The sequence below is a fragment of the Bidens hawaiensis genome, unplaced genomic scaffold, assembly GCF_021521415.1.
Source record: "Bidens hawaiensis isolate Kalapana, Puna unplaced genomic scaffold, B.hawaiensis_p1.1 tig00001721_1, whole genome shotgun sequence".
In the NCBI taxonomy this organism is placed as follows: domain Eukaryota; kingdom Viridiplantae; phylum Streptophyta; class Magnoliopsida; order Asterales; family Asteraceae; genus Bidens; species Bidens hawaiensis.
The window spans coordinates 3631891-3634284 of NW_027491098.1; the positions used below are offsets into that span (position 1 = coordinate 3631891).

Sequence of the window (2394 nt, forward strand, 5' to 3'; positions counted from 1 at the left end):
TTTAAAAATGCAACTCAATTGATAAAGTTGTCCACTTGTTTATAAGATAATTAAAAATATGATTTTAGATGCCCTTTAAAATACTAGTCACAACTCACAAGCCTCAAAATTTTAAAAGATTTTCATAGACGGTCTTGTTAATTTATATGAAAGTGTTAACGTTGATATCCTCCATCTTACTAATCTAATTAGACCAATTTATAAATAATAAATTATAATAGAGGAGTCATGAACTCTAGAGTTCAGTTGTACCTAACAAACATTATATGTTTTAAATGTGTGATAAAAAAAATTAAGTATATAGTTCAAGAAAATTACATCTACACAGACAACAAATATAATAATATAAATAAAAGCCCAAGATATATTAATTGTTTACAAGTTATAATCATCCTTTGATTCTATCAAATCATTGCAATTATCCTAAAATGTATTAACAAACATCAATGTAAGAAGAAAACCATAAATCAACACCTTTACTATACTCTTTTCACTACCAATTATTTGGCTTCCTACTCAATAATTCCATATGCAATCAAGATCAACTTGTCCACTCATATTCATACCATAATCTACCATTTCTGTTTTCATGTTCCCATCATTGTTCGCGTCGAGAAAGATCTTCGAGATTGACGGGTCTTGCATCCATGCCGAGTCCAAGCTTTCCATGTTTGGAACCATCGTGTTTGAGGTCCAGCTACCGATCACTGCTTCGTTGTTTGGATCTTGTTCTTCTACGGATTCGGAGAAGCAGGTCACGTGTGAATTCTCTGTTCTTGATCCTCCATCGACACTTGAAATTTCCATTAATGGAGGCATATCTATAGAACCAAACTCGCTTTCGCTTTTGTTTCGATTATTCATCTTCATCAATCCAGAAATTGGGATCTTTTTTCCACCGGAACTTTTGTGAAAAACTCTGCTAATCACCCACTCACCCTGTAAAAAAACATGTTTAGAATTGTGACGTAAAAAAAGAAGACAAGAACCGTAAGTTTATGATTGCCGTATAAAATAATGAAAACCCAGTAAGATATAATGCAATATTTAACTATTTATTAACTATGCATACCTATATAATAAATACTATGAAAAAACAAAACCTAATTAAATTATATCTTGTAAGTATAGTGATTATTATATGATAATAAACCATATATTGTTTCTAATAAGATATAATTTAATCACTATTATTAATTAGCATAATTATATTATATCTTCTAACTATCATAATAATATAGCAATAAACACTAGCTAATGTTCATACCTTGCTTGATTTCTCAGTATTATTTACAGAAAGCTTCCCATCTAGTCGATATTCATGCATGACCCAATTGGTCTTTTCGCCTTTAGGAGCTCTTCCTTTATAGAAAACAAGTGTTTTCTTCATTCCTACAAGTGATTTCTCTGTGTAAATTTCTTTATCTTTTCCAGTAGCTTTCCAATACCCTGCACTTGTAGCTCGGTTTGTCCTCGAACCAGTCGGGTATTTTCGATCACGAACACAAAAAAAGAACCATTCTTGCTCGCCAAGCTTCGCCTTCCCTACAAAACCAAACAATAAATTTAATTTCAATATAAAAACTTTAAGATAAAATAAAAACAGAGCAAAAACAGGGGAATATTATAATTTAAGGAACATATAATTTACATGGAAGCTCCCATGGCTCGACTTTGTTCAAATCAACTTCTCCGATTGCCCGGGCCACAAAATTAAATTCGGAAACCTTGGGATAAAGGTAGTGAGATATGAGTTCTTCATCGGTCGGATGAAACCGGAAACCGGGAGGGAGGTCAATTTGTTCTTCATGATCAAAAGTGTGTTCCATTTTCGGTATTTTTTGTTGTTCTAAAATATTGTGTGAATCGAAGAAGAGAGCAATAGTTTGTTTGTGAGTTTTGAAGATTGTAAAATGTTTGTAATATTGTAAAGAGGGTGGACGAACAGAGGAACATAAATAGCGTTTTGGTGGAGAAACGTGTTTTATGAAACTACTTTGGTTATGTATTCATTTAATATTTATTTTCGTACTTTTGACTACATACTTATATAATGTGTTATTTTGAACCATGATTTATCAAGTAAGTTGCTTGTTAATAAAAGGACACAAAAGAACCATGCATAGAAAATATATCACATTGCTTCAAGTGTCAAACTCGCGTAATCGTTATAGGTAAACGTAAGGTTTGTCGTAGAGTCAAAACGTCATTAAAAAGAAAAAGAAAGACCGGAAGCAAAAAAATAAGATCGTCGTCTTAACAAAATATATGAAGGTAGAAACTTGGTTACTATTATGCGATAATCTTGTTGTCAAATATTTTAGCTTCTTAGTTTGGGATATTTGTTATTCAGTTTCCCCATTTTGGTTACAAGTTCATCTTTATCCAACTTTA

The 2394-nt window shown here is 31.7% G+C and overlaps 1 protein-coding gene across 1 annotated transcript; it reads right to left on the minus strand.

Moving 5' to 3' along the window:
* Positions 1 to 336: 336 nt before the first annotated feature.
* LOC143595611 (NAC domain-containing protein 79-like) lies at positions 337 to 2095 on the minus strand. Its single transcript, XM_077074584.1, has 3 exons — positions 1652 to 2095; positions 1268 to 1545; positions 337 to 939 (listed from the first exon to the last, which is right to left on the minus strand). The coding sequence occupies exons 1-3, from the start codon at positions 1827 to 1829 to the stop codon at positions 517 to 519; spliced, it is 879 nt and encodes a 292-aa protein (XP_076930699.1). The 5' UTR covers positions 1830 to 2095; the 3' UTR covers positions 337 to 516.
* Between the last annotated feature and the right edge of the window lie 299 nt (positions 2096 to 2394).

Excerpts from the sequence above, each read along its gene's own strand:
- LOC143595611 (XM_077074584.1), bottom strand. The coding sequence starts at position 1,829 with ATGGAACACACTTTTGATCATGAAGAACAAATTGACCTCCCTCCCGGT. Across the intron at positions 1,546-1,651 it reads CGAGCCATGGGAGCTTCCAT|GGAAGGCGAAGCTTGGCGAG; the intron begins GTAAATTATATG and ends TTGGTTTTGTAG. Across the intron at positions 940-1,267 it reads ATACTGAGAAATCAAGCAAG|GGTGAGTGGGTGATTAGCAG; the intron begins GTATGAACATTA and ends GTTTTTTTACAG.